The 19,403-nt window shown below is 42.4% G+C and overlaps 1 protein-coding gene across 9 annotated transcripts in view; it reads right to left on the reverse strand.

The window, feature by feature from the left end:
• Nucleotides 1-19,403, reverse strand: part of COL13A1 (collagen type XIII alpha 1 chain) — a 194,051-nt gene that overhangs the window by 76,118 nt on the left and 98,530 nt on the right. For 6 of the 9 annotated variants that reach the window (XM_083614301.1, XM_083614299.1, XM_083614298.1 and 3 more), the window contains 4 exons: nucleotides 18,235-18,261; nucleotides 12,771-12,806; nucleotides 9,520-9,546; nucleotides 5,977-6,027 (listed from right to left, as the gene is read on the reverse strand). In XM_083614301.1, coding sequence (XP_083470427.1) covers nucleotides 5,977-6,027; nucleotides 9,520-9,546; nucleotides 12,771-12,791 — 99 coding nt within the window. In that variant the 5' untranslated portion in view covers nucleotides 12,792-12,806; nucleotides 18,235-18,261. Of the gene's footprint in view, nucleotides 1-5,976; nucleotides 6,028-9,519; nucleotides 9,547-12,770; nucleotides 12,916-18,234; nucleotides 18,262-19,403 lie in introns of those variants that run through there. The other 3 variants (XM_083614306.1, XM_083614304.1, XM_083614305.1) reach the window with 1 other exon arrangement.

The raw sequence follows: 19,403 nt of genomic DNA on the forward strand, positions 1-19,403 counted from the left end.
GCACAGGTAGACCAGGTCTGCAGGATCTAATTGCGTTTGCAGTAGAATTGCAAGCTCTACCAACCAAACCCAGGTGCAAAATAGTAGCAGCAGGAGGAGCCAGATGGCAAGCAGTAGCTCATATGCTAGATATAATTACTTACTACATAGGTTATACACTAGGATAACCTGTACAAAAATAGCCTAATTTCTAATAGCCTAATTTAGAAAGTGGGGAAGCCTTTTTGTTGTTGCCAGTGAAAGTCTGAAACCCTATTATACACAATAAACTGTAGCAAATCTGCTGCTGTATTACAGTCATTTTAGAAGTAAAAGTAGCCCTAGGGTTTCACAGTTACTCTGTAAGGCAATTGTTTGCAAACTTTTTCTCTTGAGACATTTGCTTGTCTACCATGGAACCTCTGCTCGTTAGTGGAACGTTCCAAGTAAGGACTGTGGGGGAGGGGGGATTCAGTCCAGTTCACATATACAGTGGTGCCTCGCAAGACGAAATTAATTCGTTCCGCAAGTTTCTTCTTGCGAGTTTTTCGTCTTGCGAAGCACGGTTTCCCATAGGAATGCATTGAAAATCAATTAATGCGTTCCTATGGAGACCACTTGCCAGGCTGGCGGTGCGGAGAAGGGCTTTTCTCCCCACCGCAAGCCTTCAGGACAGGTCCGGGAACAGAGGGGAAGGCGCGCAGCGCTTCTCCTCTGTTCCCGGGGCTTGCCGTGGGAGGAGGGTTTTTCCTCCCCACCGCCAACATTCAGAACAGCATTCTGAATGTTGGCGGTGGGGAGGAAAACCCTCCTCCCACCGCAAGTCTTCAGGACAGCCATCCGAAGGCTGGCGCGGGGAGAAGGTCTCTCCGCCCCACCGCCAGCCTTCAGAGCAGCCTTCCAAAGGCTGGCGGTGGGGCGGAGAGACCTCCTCCCGCCGCCAGCCTTCGGAGCAGCCTTCCGAAGGCTGGCGGTGGGGCGGAGAGACCTCCTCCCGCCGCCAGCCTTCGGAGCAGCCTTCCGAAGGCTGCCGGTGGGGCGGAGAGACCTCCTCCCGCCGCCAGCCTTCGGAGCAGCCTTCCGAAGGCTGGCGGCGGGAGGAGGTCTCTCCGCCCCACTGCCAGCCTTCGGAGGAGCCTTCCGAAGGCTGGCGGCAGGAGGAGGTCTCTACGCCCCACCGCCAGCCTTCGGAGGAGGTCCGAGGACAGTGGGGAAGACGCGCTGCGCTTTCCCGCTGTCCTGGAGATTTCCCTATGGGCTTTCGTCTTGCGAAGGAAGCCCATAGGGAAATTCGTCTTGCGAAGCGCATCGAAAAACAGAAAACCCTTTCGTCTAGCGAGTTTTTCCTCTTGCGAGGCGTTCGTCTTGCGGGGCACCACTGTATAGGCAAATCCTTCAGTTTCACACTTTCCATCATACTGTCATCTTTCAAAATTCATACTTAACTGAACTTTGCAAGTCAGTTCTCCAATCAATGTGTACAAAAGATACATTATATTAGGGGACAGAGTGTGTGTGTGTGTGTGTGTGTGTGTGTGTATAGTGAGAACAACCAAAAGTGCATTATGTTAGGGGAAACTGCTTGTAAACTATGCACATTAGTCAAACTGCATACAGAAGCGTGTCTATTGGCAGAAATTCCCACTAAAATACTGAAGAATTTTCACAGGGATTTTATTTTTTCAATTCACAAATTGCTGCAGAAATATGGAGAATTGAATTTAAGAATGAAAAAAATGAGAAACAGAAAGAACTGAAATTAGCAGATCCTTCTATTTAATTCCAGGGCATTTTGTAGAATTGTCATTCAGTTCATGTGAGGCACTCTTTGGATCCTATTGTTTTCCCCACTTTAACAAAACCTAGAATACATCCACCCACCCTGTACCTGTGAACATTCCTGGTATTAGTGAGCAAGCTGTTTTTTGGAGAAGTTTGCCTGCCCTTACTAAATGTTTCATCGAAGAATCTTTAATAAGCTTCCATGGAACCCTAGAATTACCAAGTGCATGCTTTGAAAACCATTGCTTTTTGACATACACCCTGCTTTCATATTACAAAAGGGCTTTCACAAGCCAGAGAATGAAGACCAAAATCGTCTTAGAAATTCCTTGGAGAATTATTGTGGCTATAAAGTGCCTTAAATTGCTCCAAACAGCGCTTTTTTAAAATGCTGGTGTGACTGGAGTAGACTTGCTTAAAAATTATTAAGCTTTGTGATGTTGCATTTGGTCATATTGGCTTTGGCAGAATATATAAAACCACCTGGAGCCACTGGCTAAGGACCAAGGGGAGATGATCTGCTATAAATTCCATGGCCTGTCCACTCTGTAGCTTTCCGAAACAACAAGAAAGGAGAGGATCTCACTAATAAATCTCTGCATGTAGATTGTCTCTGAACGTTGATGGACAAGAAAGGGCTGAGAAAAGAATAGTTAGAGGAAAGCCGGAAAGGGTGCAACTTGGCCTCTGATACCTTCCTTGTAAACTGCTACGCTGCTCCTTTCGACTCTTTAGGCTGGAGACAATAAAAGGCCAGAGCAAAAGTTCAAGCACTAGAGATTCCAAGAAGCATGGAGCTTTCTCTTCCTCAAATGTTGTTTGTATCAAGTTCTCAAGAATAGAACTCTGGGAACTGCCAAGTCGTGGAACGCGTCTGTTTCTGCCATGCTCAGCACGATGCTTTGCTCAAGCCAGCAAACCCAAGTAATGTTAAGCAGCTGAAAAGCTCTGGATGTGCAACTGCTCACATCATCTCGCCTCCAAAAGACAGTCTGGAAACTATTTGTCATCTCACATCTGTCTAAAGCATGCTGTTATTCCAGAGTACTCCTGCGTTTCTTTGCTATCAAGGTGCTCCTTAGCGCTTATCACCAGGTCACCATAAAACTAAATCATCTTTGCAATTGATTTGGAGAAGGAGATGGAGAAAAAGCATTTTCCCCTGTACTGATGATTATGGCAGGCAACAATTCACTTCAAGCATAATACGTGCCTTATTAAAGCCACAGTCCTGAAATTATTTCCTCTCAAGTAGTTTCACTCTAATAAAGCTTAGGTAAATGCTCTCCAGTGAGGAGTCTCAAGGCAAAATCAACATGCCTTTTCATTTTTGTAAAACTGGCCCTCAAAGATGGGTTGGAAAAGGCAGGTTGCAGGAGTCTTGTGGGCAAATTGCCAAGTTATCAGTGAGAGGGTGTTGCGGACAGTATGATTTCATTTCCTGGTTAGAAGCTGAAATTGCTAGATTCATCATGCACAAAGACAACGTTCTGCTGTGCAGTTGCCTCTTTTATATCACTTTAGCCTTCTTAAAACTTTCAGCTCCCAACACTTCTCTGTCTGCATTTTTCTTTCCTGCCTCTCTTATCCTTCAAATGCAAATCCTGGCAGCAAAATTATTTTACTCCCAAAAGAAAGTATACTAAGGGACAGGATGAATCAGTACTGAACCTACTCTATAATTATACAGATGCAGGTTGCACCATCACTCATAATTCAAAGTTGTAATTTGCCTTCTCCGGCCAAAGCTGCAGCACAATGTGGGCTGCTCATTAATGCAAAACTGAGGGAAAGAATCCATCCCCTTTCACACATTGTGCTTATGATATTCATTACTGTTTGCAGAAGAACACTGTTGAGTCATAAAAAGCCGAGTCACAGCCATTCTGTATAAAATCAACATGAGGAGGAGATTCATGCTCACTAGCCCTGGCCCTGCCTTTCATACGTTTCCCTGGCCTTGCGTATGGACTACGTGCACACATGCTGAACACTTTATGTTCTGAATGTGGAATCTGTATTCTGCTGTGGGACACACTTTGAGGCTCAGGGGTGGGGTCATGAAGTGCAAGCCTGCTTCCTCTTCCGTGTAATGTTTGTATCCAGAGCGGCATTGTGAAAAGGGCATATAACATTCTGTTAGCGTGTGGAGCAGTTTTCAGCTTAGTTATGCAATGGAGAAAAATCACAGGTCACAGTCCAACACAGAGATAAATGCACTTAAACCATTGGTTTTAGTAGCCTGAGCATACCTAACTCTGTGCTAGATTGTGGCCACTGAGTATTATGGCAACATATGAACACTATAGACTAGTAGGCCGTAAAAAGAGAGAAACTTGGCAACTTTATGTTTTCAGTCAGAAAATAAAATGGGCTGAAACACATAAAAATGCAACATAACACAAATAAGCACAGTTACAGATAGGTAGCCGTGTTGGTCTGCCATAGTCAAAACAAAAAAATTTTTTTTCCTTCCAGTAGCACCTTAAAGACCAACTAAGTTAGTTCTTGGTATGAGCTTTCGTGTGCATGCACACTGAAGAATCTGAAGTATCTGAAGAACTGTGCATGCACACGAAAGCTCATACCAAGAACTAACTTAGTTGGTCTTTAAGGTGCTACTGGAAGGAAAAAAATTTTTTGTTTTGACAAATAAGCACCTCAGCGATCCTCCCCCCCCCCCCAGTTTGTCTCCTGGTTTTACCTGCATCTGCAAGCCCAAGCATAAATAATGCAATCTCCCAAAGATACTAACTTTTAGACATAAAATACATGAAGCTGCCTTGTACTGAGACAGGCCATCTGTCACAGGATTGCCTAATCTGATTGACAGTGACTCTTCAAGGCCTCAGTCACAAATCTCTTCCACCCTAGCTGACATTATTTAACTGAAAGTGCCAGGGGTTAGGCCTGGCAACCTCTACCAGTGCATGCCTCTCTCTCTCTTGTAGTCAACTAACAAGACATCCCATTCTGTTTTCACTAAAGTGGACAGTAGTTTTGTGGCAAGACCTCCCTGAGAAATTCTGCTGGTCTCATCAACAAACTTTCCACACCTCTCTGAATTCCACAGATGTTTTGCCTGAGAAGAAACCCAACAAAACCTCTTAGAATTTTACCATAAATAAAATCTTGAAGCACCACCAATTCATTTCTTACAGTGTTGAATGCTGCTAATATGGTTCACCTTGGGTTGATGAAGAAGAGAGGGGGATCTGGGTCCTTTTTTAAAGCATTCAGGTGAAGCAATACCTATTGTTTAGTATATGCACATAAAAATCTGGGGCAAAATAGCAGCACATGCCTCCTGACAAGTCAAGGTACATCAAGTTGTTTTGGCCCTGAGGCAGAAAAATCCCACAAGCACCTTTCTTGGGGAATAAAAATGCAACAGGAATAAATTTTGCTATTTCATAGAACCTATAAAATCAGGTGCTTGAGGTAACCAATTCACTCCGCCTAGTAATAGGGCTAGACCTGCTAAAAGCTCTGCAGCAATAATCAAACAAACAATATTTTGACAAAATTCTTTTGTCCCCTGCAACTTGGCTGTTGTCCACCTGCAGAAAGTAGGTGGCCATGGTCCTTCCTTTTGGAGACACTTGTCAGCAGACCTTCAGTCGTGAAGTCAGATGTAGCAAACAGCCTAAGCTAGTAAGTCCTCTGTAGTAGACCAGAAACTTCTGCTGTGAAAGTTCCTTACTTCCTTCAGCTACACTCTCGGTGAAGAGTCTTGCTCCTTGCAAAGTTTTTTTGGGGGGTGGGGGAATACCACCATAAATTTTCTGGGAAACAACGTCAAATTTCTTTCTAACACATTGCACCAGAAATCAGTGACCAGTTGGTATTATCTGAAGGCAATACTATTTTTATTTTTTTGCTAAAAAACAAGGGTGTGTAATATGCTTTCTGTTACTGGCTTTTCCCTTTAGACCAGAAAATATTTCCTTTACTTTTAAACACAGGAGGGAAAACCACTGGTACGGCCAGTTTGAGCTTTTGTGCTGAGGCTGATGTACTTTCTAACCAATATATATAGTCTGTAATTTCAATATAAAAACAAATCTGGCCAGGGATGTAAACCACATCATTTAGAGTTACAGGCCCTTTGAGCTGACTAGTGGCATTTTCCCACTCCCTGTATTTTTTGGGCAACTCATCCATACCCTTTAAAAATTAAAGTAGAAGAAAAAAAAAACAGAGAAGGCAACTTACTGGTGGGCCACGGGGACCGATGATGGATATGCCGGCTTCTCCTGGGGCTCCCTGCAAGGGATGGGAGGAGGAGGAGAGGGAGAACATGGACGTGAAAATCAAAACCAAAACAAGACTGGGAAATGGCTTAGAGTTGGCTGTTGAAGAAAAAGAAGGAAGGGAAGTATTTGAGAGTGGGGGGAAAATACACGAATGTAAGTGACAAAGCCAAAGCGAATATTTAAAGTTAAAGATTCAAATGAACAACAACTGAGGGCTGAAAGGAAAGCGTGGCCAAGGAAATAACGAAGAGGAAAAAGGAAAGTTTACAAAAGAGATTAAAAGGAACAATACATCTGCACACTCTTGAGAAAAAAAATGATCAAAAGCAGGTTTCTTCCAGTTAAAACAGCAGGTCCCTTGGCCTTTTCCAAACAAGACGGGGAGCCATTTTGAACCTATTCTGAAATCAGATCAAAGCATCATTTGCGGCTCCTTGAGGATGGAAAGTATAATCTCACTATGTAGAGATTATGACTCTACTCTCTTGTGCCAGAGTGGTCTCACTTCTAGTTATCATTATCTTTATCTCCACGACGGAGTGAGCTCCCGTTGCTCAGTCCCTGCTCCTGCCAACCTAGCAGTTCGAAAGCACGTCAAAGTGCAAGTAGATAAATAGGTACCGCTCCGGCAGGAAGGTAAACGGCGTTTCCATGCGCTGCTCTGGTTCGCCAGAAGCGGCTTAGTCCTGCTGGCCACATGATCCGGGAGCTGTACGCCGGCTCCCTCGGCCAATAAAGCAAGATGAGCGCCGCAACCCCAGAGTCGGTCACAACTGGACCTAATGGTCAGGGGTCCCTTTACCTTTTACACTTTTATGTACACCTAACTTGGCTAGAGAACTGCATCACAAAATTTGGAGAAGTGTTAATTTTGAAGGATGGATGCATTTAGGTTCTCAAGTTGTTTCAGGAAGTGTGAATTAAGTAGGCTTGCTTTCAAATGCAAACTGAAACAAATTTCCACCCTTCATCCCTAGTGGCCACTAACTGCTATTTTCCAACATTTTGGGTAGAGGAGGTGCTACTTATGTTTACCTTCCTTAACTATTTGAGGTTGCCATGGGTTTTTCAGGGTTTTTTTCTTGCTTCAACTTTTTTTTAAAAAAACCTCGCACTGCACACAATGGGACAAGGCTCTCTCCCCAGCTTCATACCATCCACATACTTCCTGGAACACCATGGGAGCATCATGCCACTGTGTGGAGCACCGACCTTATTTGTGAAGTTAGAGCTACCCCCACAAAATCCCTTTAGCCACCTTGTAAGGTCAAGACAGGTAAGCAGTAGCCCCACCTCAAAATGTTGAGAGAATTTCTTTCTCATCCCATATTCTTTCAGAATGGCTTCATATTGTCTTTATTTCCCTCAGTGAAGGTCAAAAATAAGCTGGTTGGGTTCTTTGTTTTTGGCAAAGTTCTACGAAGCGCTGTTCTAAATATTTGGAATATGATTCACAACTGTCTATGTCATTGGGGATGGAAAATCAGTTTGGTTTTTGTTTAAGTGGGAGACCTAGATAGTAACAAAATTTCTGGAGACAAGGATGCTATTGAAGATTCCACAGCACTGATGGTGCTATGAATCTGGGATTGACTGTATGCTTATTCCAGTGCCCTTGGAATGTCTGCTTAGTTTACAAATGTACAATTTGTAAATGAATAGATAACCATTACAAAAGCTCTATAAATCTCCAGTTCTCTCCCCTCTAAACCTCACTGTCCTCAACACCTTAAATGTTGCATTTTTGCTGCTTATTAATAACAGGGAATGAACAAATGATGGGGGTTTTGAAGTGACTGTAGTGCAAAGAACCTATGTACCCATGAGTAAAGGGTCTCTGCAATCACACAGGATGGACAGGGTGTGCACCCCATATAGAGTTCCCACGTCTTAATTTGGCAAATTATGGACAGCCAGCCATTCACTGCACTAGTGGACAAGAGGAATAGGACATAAGAAGAGCTGAATACTTAGACAGATAAAAAGGGACAAGTGTCACACCAGCAGCTTGGAGTGGTGGGTTCACTCTAATAATAAGCTCAGGTGGTGGAGTGCCAAGAGGATTATAGCCAAAACAGGACTTCTGAGAAACAAGAGAGCATGCTTGGATGAATCCTGAGGTATGCAAAACAACGGCCCAATGAGGACAGAGCATGCTCAGTGGCATCCAGGAGTCACAGAATGTTGAGTCCAGTTGGAAAAGGGAAATGGAGAGTGGAGAGTGGGTGGGGAGGAGAGGACAAAGAACTGGCCTGCTTGAGTCCCTGACAACTTCCAATATGCTAGAGGAGGGCTGGAGTGCTGGAAAGAACCCTAAGCAGCATTACTTCTGTTAGCAGGTGAGGGTACACTACAGCATTATGCTTCAGGTTCCACTTGTTTTACCTAAACATGCCCAAATATTTAATGTCAAACCTGATGAAGGTTTTTATACTAATTGTCTTGGATGACCTAAAGGAAACCAAGGCCTATGTCTGCAAGCTGCTTTGCTCTTCTGCTCCAGAATATATCATGCAGTATCTTTTCTTCTTCATGTCAGGCTGACAGGATTTCTAAACAGTCAACTTTTTTGTGGTACTTCCTTGGGAAGGACAGAGAATCTGCAGCAAACATCCTCCCCCCTTTTTTGTCTTCTGAGGTGCTGCAACATCTGAAATGATAGTGCTGCTTACTGGCACACACACAACATACATTTGGCGTTTGAAAAAGCCCTAGTTCTGTCTGGGGCAAAGCAAATAAAAATATGATATTTCCATTGCAATCTGTTCTGGGCTACCACTTACCTCTGCCCAAACATAAAAAGAACTGATGTAATGCTTTTCTGGATAGGAGCAAACGAAAACAGCACCACAGATTAAAGTAAACGTTTGAGGGTCCCCTCACACCTGCTTTCCTCAATTATTTTTTATGAGGCTTTCCCTTTAGATAATAGAAGGCTGCAATCAGGAAATGGTGGACCTGGCCCAACACAACACATCTGGCTGCCTAGGACACAGCTGGTGCAGTTAACCACATTTCCACGTGTATCTTTCCTGAACGCACCAATCACAGCTGTCAGCAACAAAACAGAAAATGGTTCCAGAAAATACCAGAAAGGTCCAGCTGCAAATGTTGAGCTTGCCTAGCCAGCCTTCACAATGTTAGTATAAATTATAGTAAACAATTTTTTTCCCTGCTGTCTTGGAACATGTGTGGGCTCTTTCCACAGAGTGCCAGGGGAAAAAACCCACCCTGCTATTTCTTATTTGCATATATTAATTTCTGTAAAGTTTGTACTTCTAAACCGGGCCTTTGGCTCACATAGAGGATGGGATTTCTTCCTTTCTTCTAGCCCAGGAAGAGCAGGGATGGAAGTTAGAGAGGGATAACTTGGACTAATTTCCAACCACATGGCAAACTTGTTGTCAGGGCAAAATACCTTGGTTAGGGAGGTGTTTCCAGGGGACATAGGGTTTTTTTAGGACACGGTAATGAAGTGATGAGCTGGAAAGAGCTGACTCACCTTCTCTCCAGGTTGCCCCTTTAGTCCCTGGGCCACCATTTACACCAGTCGCAGCCACATGCAAGAGGGTGAAGGAAGAGAGAAAGAGAGACACAAACACAGGAGTCAGTGTTAAGGCACACTAAGCCCCCAAACAACATAGATGCACACACAGAAGCACACACACAAAAATCCCCATGTGACAAACATTGAAACATGCTTTGTTTAATGCTCACGCACAAGCACAGTGGATGGCAACCTTTGCTTCAGACTCCCTCCCATTTAAACCACTTTTAAGAATTCCCGTCTCTGGATAGGGGAGTGCATCATATGGTGAAAAACTGTTCCTGAAACGTACCATAAGGGTTTGCATAAAAGTATGTATATATTTCTCTTTTTTAAAATCTACATATGTAGAAAACTAGTATGCCTGGGAGATGTGTTCCAGCCCGGTCTTATCAATAAGATGCTACTTTTTATGTTTAGGAATTTTATATGTGTGGGACAGAGGGCACATTCAGTCATGCAATTGCTCATCTGCAGTCTGAAGTGGTACGGAACAGGGATTGTTTTGCATCATGATTAACTCTTTGTCCAAAGACCCTAAAGAAGCCTAAGAAGGCGGCAGGAGCTGCTGCAGCTGAAGCTAGGAACCCAGCTTAAGTTCAAGAATGGCAAAACAAATGGTATGCGTTAGCAGTAAGCTCATAGAGTTAGCTAGGCTGGGCTAGATTTAAGCTCAAAAGTCAGCAATGGGGAAGGAGCAAGAGATTTGGCAAGGTTCCTTAGACCCACCGCAATCAAGAAAGATTTACTGTTTGGAAGATCAGTTCTGATGGCGTCACTTAATGCAAGTTCACCCCATCCTAGTCAATGCCACAATAACCAGAATAAAAGCATCCCTTTGGCAAGGTAATCCGCTGTTACCACCCAACACACCACTGAAGCACGAGCATTTGACCAATTATAAACAAAATATTAACCTGAATACTAGAGCTGAACTGCAGACTACTCTTCAGTTGATGGTATGTTTAAAAGAACTTGAATGCCAACACCATTCTCAACAGTTTTTCCTTGATATTCCCAAGGATATATGTATTTGTTTTGCAGACTCAGAAGTCAACTCATAGCCAAAAGCTGCTGAAGTGGTGTACAATAAGATAAAATAAAATCCAGAAGACACAGACTTCATAAACTGAAAACAAGAAAACTACTTCTACAATGGTATACTTAACATTCCATAAAAGACACTGCAGCCTTCATGGATTTATCGTATTGTCAATTTGCTCTTTTACTTAACACATTTCCCCGAACATTCTATTTAAATTCACTGCCCTCCATTTTAAACTTGTTGTTTCTTGCATTTCTTGTGAAGAATGTGGAAATTCTCACTTGGTTTGACATCTTCTTTCTAATAACGACTTTCAGATATTTGAAATTTGTCAATGCATTTCTTTAGTGGAGGCTAAACATGCACAGGTCTCTCAGTCTGTCTTCATATGACTTGATCTTCTAGACCTTTTGGAATTCATGTAGCTATTCTGTAAATTTTCTCCCATTTCTCAAGACTTTTAAAAACAGCAACTGATACCCAGAACTAAACAATACTTCCAATATTGTGCAGCTTTAGCCACCATGAAATATAGCTGCATGCAAGATTATATGACCAACACTCACTAGAAATTTTCACCTATCAACACTCTTTCCAGAAGTGTTGTGCTGTGTTTCCTCAAAAATACAATCAAGTCTTGCATGACTACTTGGATGTCAGATGTCCCATCATTTGGGGCAACATCACAGGTGATGGAGTGAAGTTTTTGATCATTCCAGTGGCGTAGCGTGGGGGGTGCAGGGGGGGCGGGCCGCACCGGGCGCAACATCTGGGGTTAGGGCAAATCCATGGGTTAGGGGGCGCAAATCCACGGGTTAGGGGGCGCAAATCCACGGGTTAGGGGGCGCAAATTACTTGCCTTGCCCCGGGTGCTGACAACCCACGCTACGCCACTGGATCATTCTATTTATGTTTGCTAATTAACTTGCTGATTTGAGAAGTTCCTGGTCTTGGTGGCCTTTGTAGAGTACATTTTCAAATGCTCTGGTCTTTATCATTTGGTTATTTACTTGAAATGTTCATGTTTTGACTTCTAATTGGCGTGCATTTGATGTATTACAACACAGATCATTTGGAATCAACCTATGAGGCAGACCATAGGCAGAAGCTTGAGTGTATCTTGACTGAACCAGGAATGAGGGTGCCAATTGTTGCATTTATTTTATGCCTTTTTTTGTACATTGGAAAAAGTTTCATTGTTTTTCTCCTTAACTAGGGGGAAGCTCATTCTGTCAATATTTGAGATTCAAGTTTGAGGTATGTCAAACAAAAACATTTTCTCACATCTACAACACATCCAGGTGCATGGAATAATGCCTTTGGAATTATTAGTTTTTATGCATGTTACTGGAAATGCACACAGACTGACATGCACTTGTATGCATTATAGAGGACAACACTTCTTTGGTCAGTGAGTGTGGGAATATATTCTTGCAGTGTTGTTTCTTAACTACAGGAAAGCAGCAGAGTGCACTCCCCCAATCTTTAAATTACAGGTTGCAGACACTTCTTTGGGAGGTGATATGACAAGAGAACATTTAGCAGTGGTTAGCATTAAATTGAAACATGTTCCACCTTTATGGTGTTGACATTGCTATGTTGTCCCAAGAGAACAATGCTCATTCTTAGGCCAAAAATGTATAACTGTTTAATCTTTGCAGTTATTTACACCCTTTTCCAACTCTGGGAAAGCTGTAAGAAAGTAATCTGTTTTAGAAGCAATCCTTCCCTGCCACACACACCCATTACTCCTGTTTCAGCTGAAAACCTGGTGCTATAGGGCCTATAGTACAGGCAATCCTCCAAACAGATCAGTTTCTTTTTCACATCCCACCATTAATTTATGCTCAGTGAGTTTCCATGTAAGTTCTCTTCCTCAGTTAATTAAAGGTCCCTGCAGTTTTATGCAACAGAAGCATCTAGTCGTTGAGATTTCCTCTGCCTCTTGCTATGAAGCTCTCAGCAATCAAATCAGTTATTTATTTATTTTAATAGTAGCTGCTTCATGCTTTGCCTTTTGCACAGCCAAACTAGAAATGGACCCAGAGTCATTATTACCCTGAGATAATGAATATATCACGCCTCCCCCACAAAGGGGCCATGGATAGCAAAGGGTTTAGAAGCAGGTGTGTCAGGTAATTGCAAGAGGTTTAAGACTCACCGGTAGTCCACGGATCCCCATGGCGCCTTTGTCTCCCTAACAATTAATGCAAAATCAGAGGGCAGTTGGAAACTGGCCATATGTGGTGCTATAAAGTGACACAAATGAGCTTTTACTTGGCGTTTCAAGCAGCTGCATTGATTAATTTAAAATTTATGTAATTGGTTTAGATGTTTGTGTGTTAGGTTGAAAATACAGAAGTTTGCGTATTTTATGGAATCTGAAGTGGAAACTATGTGGTTGGAGCATCTTCAATGCGACGGTATAAATCTGCTTGCATGGTCTTGTGTGCGTATAGGTGTATGTCTAAATATTTTTTAAATATGTCTATAAGTACGTAAGTATAGCTGTGCAGAAAATTGATAAAGAAACATACACGGTGTCATTATATAGAAACATTTTATAGTTTCACAAATTTGCAATATTGCATAACACATCAAAGTTGTTGAGAACATAAGAACAAAACATAAGAAGAACCTGCTGGATCAGGCCAAAGCCCCAACTAGTCCAGCATCCTGTTATCACAGTGGCCAACTAGATGCCTATGGGAAACCAAGGAAAGAAGAAAATGAGCCCTCTCGTAGTCTAATGACATATTCTGTTTAGCAGTATATTTCCTAATCCATTAGTATAATACAGTGGTACCTCAGGTTAAGAACTTAATTCGTTCTGGAGGCCTGTTCTTAACCTGAAACTGTTCTTAACCTGAGGTACCACTTCAGCTAATGGGGCCTCCTGCTGCTGCTGCACCGCTGCTGCATGATTTCTGTTCTCATTCTGAAGCAAAGTTCTTAACCCGAGGTACTATTTCTGGGTTAGCGGAGTCTGTAACCTGAAGCGTATGTAACCTGAGGTACCACTGTAAGTGGTAGCCCATTGGTTCTTAAACTGTGTTTTATTTTGGATCCCTTGCTTGTTTGTTGTGAATCATTATTATGTCACCATGTGGGGAAGGTATTTGAAAGGCTTATGATTATTAATCACCTGCTGTTCTTTGTTTCCATTGCTATTTGTGTGATGGAGAATCACACATTAGCAGAAGGGTCTTTTTTTAAAAAAAAAAAAACTTGCACTGTCAAAGAAATAAGCAGCTTCTCTGTGGCTTGCCTCTTCAGCCTGAGGTAGAACTACTAACAGGAATCTATAGCTCTTTAGCATTTTCCTTTTTTATTAACAGTGTGGCATAAACATGCCCCTGAAAAATTCACCAGAAGCCCTTGAATCACAGCTAAAGAACCCTTGTATCAGTTAATTTGAGAAAATCAGTTCTACACTTTTTCAAAATTTTGTTCAAGATATTACTAAGGCAAAGGATGATTTAGGGGAGTACGGCCAGTTTGGTCACACTGGGTGTGCAGCCTCAGGGATGCCGCAACTATGATTTACAATGGAGCGCAAGAAGGGAAGGGGTGCCAAATTTTGGTGTCACACAGGGTGCTGCTGAAATTTGACACCCCAAGGCCTGCCACTGACTAAGGGGCATAGAAATTACCTGTACTTGCTTTAAATGTGCATGTTGTAAGCTGGAAAAAAGTTGAACTTTCAGATCTTCCTGGTTGCAGTCCTAACTATGTCTACTAAGAAATCATTGGGGCTTACTCCCAGCTAAGAAGGGGCAGGATTTCAACCTCATAGTGGATGCATGTCTACTTAGAATTAAGTCCCACTAAGTTCATTTGAAATTATCTTAGGTAAGGATGTATACGAGAGTCACGACGTATATTCTAGCACTTATGAGTCTTATGTCTGGTAATGGACTCTCTATTTTGAACAATGTGCATTGCATCATGCCCTGCCCTCTCTGTGCAAAAACATTCCTATATATCTTTGCAATCCTAAAGGCTAGCATCATGCTTTTAGACAATGAAATAAAGCTGATCCTATCAAGAAGTTGAATTCTGAACCCAATACTGCCTTCCAGATTCCTGTTGAATCACACCACACACACATCCCTGCCTATGATGTTCAGAATAAATTACTGATGCTTAAGAGAGCAGGATGCCTATCATGTAATGCCAAGAAACACACTCACTTGTGAGTAATGTTTATACCCCTCACAGTGCATTGGCACAACCTTCATAGCTTAATAAGTCAGCATGGTTTGCCTGGCTGCCTGCCTACCATGTGTTTCTAAGGTTTTCATCACCAAAGCAGCCAACACACTATACAACCGCATGAAAAACAAGGGCCTATCTTGATGTTCTTATCCCCTAAAATTCCACAGAGTGTGTTTAGGTCCCTTATTTTTATTTCTTTGCATCTGAAAGTCACACTTGAGGGATATTTTATCCAAAGGTGTCCTATCTAAGATCTGAACTACCTTCAAGTCTGACCCTTGTATGGTCTTTCTAGAGAAGAACTTTCCAAACTGATTTCTGAAGCTGAACACATTTTACTCCCAAATTTCAGAAAATTAATCCTAAAGCTCCCTAATTATCAAAGCTGAACCTTTTGGACAGGTAGATCCCATAGCACATGGGTTAATTCAAATTGAAACCAAGAAATAAAAAGTAGGAGAGCTTCTTACTTGACATTTTGAATTGAGGTATAGATACCTGAGTACAAGACATGTACATACTATTAATTTGTACGTGTCTTGGTAAACAGTTCAGTTTTCCCAGATGTTTTTCCATTATCATGTCCATGTATATAACAAGGTTTTTGTTTTTTAATGTACGAAGGCATGTTTTGCAATTGATAGATGCCCAGTCATATATCTTGAGCTCAGATATTTCTACACACTGACAAAACAGCAAGCAAGAACAGAACTAAATGTTATGCTTTTCAGACTGAGCTGCCAACAAAAATGATACGCCGGCTTCAAGTTCTCCCACTCGTCCCTGTTATGTTTAGGCATATTGAGCACAATCAAGACATCATCATGTTATACATTTCCCCAGCCCTTGACTGTGGTGTAGGCTGTGTTGTTGGCAGGCCAGGGTAGATGACTATCATGGGTGTCTATTCACATTAATAATAATAATAATTTTATTATATATACCCCACCCATCTGGCTGGGTTTCCTCAGTCACTCTGGGCAGCTTACAGCACATAGAAAAACATAATAAAACGTCAAACATTAAAAACTTCCTGATACTGAAAACTACCTTCAGATGTCCTCTAAAAGTTGTATAGTGCTTTTTCTCCTTGACATCTGATGGGATGGCGTTTCTAAAACTTTTGGGGAGAAAACTCAACAAGAGACTATGGGTTTTGGCACCAACCCCATGTTGGAGCTAAAACTGACTTCTGCCCTGAGAAACGTCCCTTTAATAAAAAAGAGAACTGACTTCCAATATCATATTCCCATACAGCGAAAAACAGTGGTACATTTATTGTGGTTATAATTGTTCATATAGATAGGCTCTTTCGCTTTCCCCTGAGTGAACTAGCTTCTGAAGTCAGTAACTTATCATTAGATTAGATTAGAGGGGGAAATGTCAGTCCTCCAGTAAGAAGTCCCTCTGGCATATTTTTTGTGACCCATCATGTCCACAGACTATCACTAATACCTGATTTCCATGTGGATTAGCATTAGGTATGTGTTTACAAATCCCATAAAAAGTGACCGGCACCATGCTGGTTTTGTTTCTAATCTCTGATAATAAGACTATTCATATAAACAAGCTTAGAGGGGAAAGAAGAATGCAAGCTGTCAACAAGGTGGGAAAATAATATTTACATCTTTTGCTGTTTGAGAGGAACTACAAACAGGAATGGGGGATGTGTCCATTAAGAAGAGATTTAATAAACTAACCATATTCCTACCTAGCAAATGTAGAAGGATAATGGAATAGATTCTGATAATAGATCCTATCCCAGCTGGGCAAATGCAAAAACACCCAAGGTAAGCTAGGTACACCTTCCATTCCAGCAGTGACAGCTAGTTATGGAGGAGCAGAAAGTGGTCAAGTGACCACCACTGCTGGTTGTGAGAGAGGGGTGCCTGTGATCCGTGACCTAATGGAAGCAGCCTAATGGAAGTACCTCACATGTAGCACTGTGCAGCTGTTTTGGTGACTGGCTAGTTCACCATACCCATGTGGATATTACAGACTAATTACACAATTGGCACAAAATTACCAACACATGCCTTCATGAGCATCTCTTGCCCAGGCTACTCCCAACAGATGCTGGTTGGTAAGCCCCAGATGTTCCCCTCCCATTTGATAGTTGCTTAGTGGTATTGTTTTCCATACCCCCCTTATCAGCCACTACTACTTCCAGAAAGTGAAATCAATGTGGCAATGAAACTTATATCAACCAGATCAAGAGATCTTAGGTAGCAGAAGTGGGGAAGCTCCTCCAAGCTTCTAAAATCAGGGTCACAATCAACATGCTTCCAATCACAGCACTAGACTACATTGACAGGGGTAGCCAGCCAACTGTCCTTGGATTACAATCCCTATCAGCCCCAGCCAACAGGGCCAATGGTCAGAGGTGGTGGAAACTACAGTTCAGCAACATATGAAGGGCACTGTGTTGGGTACCCCTGACATAGACAATGGGGTGTCCAATATGAGGCAACTTTTATATTCTTAACTGTGCTATAAATGTGACTGGCAGCTTCCCAAAATGCCAGTGTCTGAATGTGGGCTGGAAGGATGTGTCTTCTCTGTCATTATATTTTCCTGATGCTTGGTTTGTGCTAAACCTAAGCCATAAAATGCATGGTTTTTTGCTCAAGGAATGTTGTGCCACAAATTCCTGAAGGAAATCAACCCACAACACCAAAAAATCTAATGAACTGGAGCTTCCATTGCACATGGGCCAAACAGGTCAGCTCTCTATTTCTGCATCACTAAGAACACATTCCTCACACAATGGTATTTGTTCAACTGAACCTGCAAATCCTTTCCATGATTAAATAATATAGGACAGATTTACATCTCTGCCTACTCACAAGTCAATGCTGGGGATGCCAAGAATCTGAAAACTCCTGAGAGCTTTATTATATGACTTGTAAGTAGACCAAGATATAGATCCTTTGTATGTTTCTGCAGGAGTGGCTTGCAGAAGCAACTCCAAGAATGAAAACTGCAATGTGGGAAGGAAATACCCTAAGTGCTATGAGCTTATCTGAAATCAAAAGAACTTCTTAAAGGAAATGTGTGCTCTCCATTACAAGAAAGGCTTGGGAAATTCTATACTTAGAACCTTTGTCCTGACATTGGGTCAGTCTGCATGTCCCACTGAAATCCAGTTCTCTTTACAGCAGAAGAGGTGAACATGGCACCCTTCAGATGTTACTGGACTGAGCAGTAGCCATGCTGGCTGAGGATGAAGCTGATGTGAGTCCAAAACCATCTAAAGGGTACTATATCGTCTACACCTATTGTCTGACAATATGTTCTTTTGCAATGGGTAGGCAGCTATCTCCTCCCCAGTATTCACAGACTTTAGGCAGCTGGCAAGAAAGGAAGAAGAGAGGAGAAGAAACACAAAAAGGGGGGAAAATATTTACCGGAAGCCCAGGTCTTCCTGAAGGACCCTGAAAAGAAACACAGCAAAGGACAAGTTGGCACAAGGAGCATGGGCAATTGGATTGGTACAGAGAAACAATAAAGACATAAGCTAACTGAATCTTGGATGTGACGAATACCACTCCAGTGGCGGTAGAGCACATTCTTTGTGCAGATAAGGTGCCCTATGTTTAATTTGTGGCATCTCCAGTTAAGTGATCATAGACAGGAAAGCTAGGAGTTTCCAGACACTCTGGCAAGCTATTGGAAGTCAGAGTAGACAAGACTGGGCCAGATACAACTGACTTGGCGCAGTTAGCCTTGTGTATCCTAGACAAAGATGTGGGGCTCACTAAAGAAGGATATGTAGCTTGTTGAGTACAATTGTGAACCACACCCGCTGCTACTATTCACTCCCACTGCTGTGCAGTCAGCAGGTGCATTTCTGCACTGGGATTAACTGGCATTATTAGTCCATGTAGATTCATTCTAGCATAGGAGAGTATGTGCAGCGAACAAGCACAGAACAAGCACACCCTACGTGAGTGAGAAGGAGAGTGCTTGGATAAACGACAGCTATTTGCTCAAATATGTTGTAGTCTTTCAAAAGAGCCAGTTGTTCAAATATGTTGTCGGCGTGACTCCTCTTCAGGCGTGACCGATTCAAAGGAAAGTTACAATAAAAGAAGGAGCTAAAGAGATCCTTTCTCTCTTCCCCCCACCCTGCATCTAAGCACGCACACACATGATGGATGATGGCAGGCGGACTATATTGTATCAATAGTATAGGTCGCTGCTGGAAACAATTTGTGTAAAAAACTGGAATGCAGAACTCTTAAGCACATCAACTGTCCAATCCTGTTTACTAGCGCGGAGCCAAAATGCCCCACAACTTGACCACCCTGGCTGCAAGCTGCAAAGTTGGGGGGAGGGGATGTTTGGTGATTTATAAGGGACACAAACATATGCAAAATGCTTGCTCCATTTGCTACAATAGCTTCTAAACTCCCTGCTTCTGCCTGGCAGTTTCCTGTGTGCTTCCTACTCAGAAGATGCCAGCGTGAGAGCAGAGAGAAATAGTCCTCACTCTGAATTGGCTTTAGAATGATACCACATATAATCATAAACAAGTGGCAACAGCTGTGAAAGCAGGTGAAGCGTGTGTGTGGTT

The sequence above is a fragment of the Podarcis filfolensis genome (genome assembly GCF_964270895.1).
Source record: "Podarcis filfolensis genome assembly, chromosome: 5".
NCBI lineage: Eukaryota > Metazoa > Chordata > Lepidosauria > Squamata > Lacertidae > Podarcis > Podarcis filfolensis.